This window comes from Sinocyclocheilus anshuiensis, unplaced genomic scaffold, assembly GCF_001515605.1.
Source record: "Sinocyclocheilus anshuiensis isolate Anshui unplaced genomic scaffold, SAMN03320099.WGS_v1.1 scaffold88, whole genome shotgun sequence".
NCBI classification, from domain to species: Eukaryota; Metazoa; Chordata; class Actinopteri; order Cypriniformes; family Cyprinidae; genus Sinocyclocheilus; species Sinocyclocheilus anshuiensis.
The window spans coordinates 1,798,863-1,800,785 of NW_015555728.1; the positions used below are offsets into that span (position 1 = coordinate 1,798,863).

General features: G+C 48.5%; 1 protein-coding gene across 1 annotated transcript; it reads left to right on the top strand.

The window, feature by feature from the left end:
* The first annotated feature begins 211 nt into the window (after window positions 1-211).
* LOC107672743 (transcription factor Sox-19a) lies at window positions 212-1,520 on the top strand. Its single transcript, XM_016466064.1, has 2 exons — window positions 212-1,118; window positions 1,216-1,520. Exons 1-2 carry the CDS (start codon window positions 472-474, stop codon window positions 1,460-1,462), a joined length of 894 nt encoding a protein of 297 aa, XP_016321550.1. The 5' UTR covers window positions 212-471; the 3' UTR covers window positions 1,463-1,520.
* The last annotated feature ends 403 nt before the right edge of the window (window positions 1,521-1,923 follow it).

The window sequence follows — 1,923 nt, forward strand, 5'->3', positions numbered from 1 at the left end:
GTACTATATTGTAAAATCCGTTTAAAGAGTTGCAGGTGAATACAGAAACTCTTCTCCCCAAAACTGAATCCTCCTCCTGCTGTTGGCCTCTCCACATTCACCGCACCCCTTCTTTAGTGATGCTAATGTGGAGAGAAAGAAAGCAGCTGGAGGCGGACAGTGATGAAATTCTATTATCACTCAAGCACTGAAAGAGTCGCAGGCAGGACGCACAGTGAGTTCAGCTCGGACATGTTTCGCTTTTAAGGCAAACTAGCTTCACCTCAGAACTTGTTGACAGTCTTTAGGCGTTTACAAGCACTTCTGGCTATAGTTACAATCAGTTCGCTCTCGTCTTTTGGACTTATGTGTCCAAAACGTAACGCGTAAACGTTTAGCTTCGCGGACACTTAAAGTCAGTGGATTTAATTTTAAATTATTTAGTAGTTTACGGTGATACTTCAGTATCACCACTAACCTCTGTGGTCAGCCATGTACAGCATGCTGGAACACGACATGAAGTCCGCCGTGCCACAGACTCACCAGAGCGCGCAGGGAATGACCCAGTTGAACGGTGGAGTGACTCACGGAATCGCCAAACCGGTTGTCAACAACCAACAACAACAGGGTAGCGATCCTATGGACAAAGTTAAGAGGCCCATGAACGCGTTTATGGTCTGGTCTCGGGGTCAGAGGCGCAAAATGGCACAGGAGAACCCCAAAATGCACAACTCTGAGATCAGCAAGCGCCTGGGCGCCGAGTGGAAGCTGCTGACGGACGCGGAGAAACGGCCGTTTATTGACGAGGCCAAGCGGCTTCGCGCGCTGCACATGAAGGAATACCCAGATTATAAATACAAACCCCGTCGTAAGACGAAACCCGTGCTGAAGAAGGACAACCCGGCTGCTAAGTATCCCCTATCAGCCGGCAACTTACTGGCGGCAGCCGCGGCTCAGGGATCAGGGGGAAGCCCGCGGATGGACAGCTACGGCTGGGGTCACACAGGTGGCTACACTGGCATGCAGGCGGATGCTCTGGGTTACAGTCAGCAGCTGCACCGCTATGATCTGTCCGCCCTCCAGTATCCATCCGCCATGGCCACCGCACAGACTTACATGAATGGTGCCAACTCCTACAAGTAAGTTGTTCTTATCGTTCTTACAGATATTTTCATGTGCACTAAAAAACATGTCCACGATATGAACTTATAAAAGCTTTTCTTCTGTTCTCTCCAGCCCCATGTCCTACAGCAGCACTCCACAGCAGCCCAGCCCGGTCATGTCCATGGTGAAACCAGACCAGGTGTCTCATTCTCCCACCGGAGCACACAGCCACCAGCGGGGTCCTTTACAAGGAGACCTGAGGGACATGATTAGCATGTATATCCCTGGTGGAGACACCACAGACAGTGGAGCACAGAGAGGCTATTCCAACATCCAACAGCATTACCTCACCGGTACAGCACCTCTCACTCACATCTGATCAGGAAACTGTCATTACCTTCCTGTTTCAGGTCTGGAGGGCCATCGATGTCGGTTGTAGATTTGTGAACATTAACTTGATATGTAAAAAAGGATGAGGGTGTGTGGACACATGGTCGAACTGGAAATCGCAAGGCAGCTGGACTTCTGGCCTTGTTGAAGTGCCTCAGAATATTGTGCGGAATGTGTATCGCCCATTTCTATAACAATTTTTTTTAAAGGTCCATGTCTTTGTTTTCTGCATAATGTTCGATGATTTTGTCATTTGGGCCTGGTGCACTGTTGTTGGAATTGCTCATGGTAGTAACACGGCACATTGTTTTTTCTTTCTGTAATCGACTAGCCAAATGTTGACTACTGCTTATTATTTGCATAATCAACTAGCTAGTTTAACATCTCACTGACTAATGACTTCAAAGGCATGGCTGTGAACGCTAAATAGGAAAGGAAGGGAACGGAGCA

Coding starts and splice junctions, on each gene's coding strand:
- LOC107672743 (XM_016466064.1), top strand. CDS start 472: ATGTACAGCATGCTGGAACACGACATGAAGTCCGCCGTGCCACAGACT. Junction 1,119..1,215: donor AATGGTGCCAACTCCTACAA/GTAAGTTGTTCT, acceptor TGTTCTCTCCAG/CCCCATGTCCTACAGCAGCA.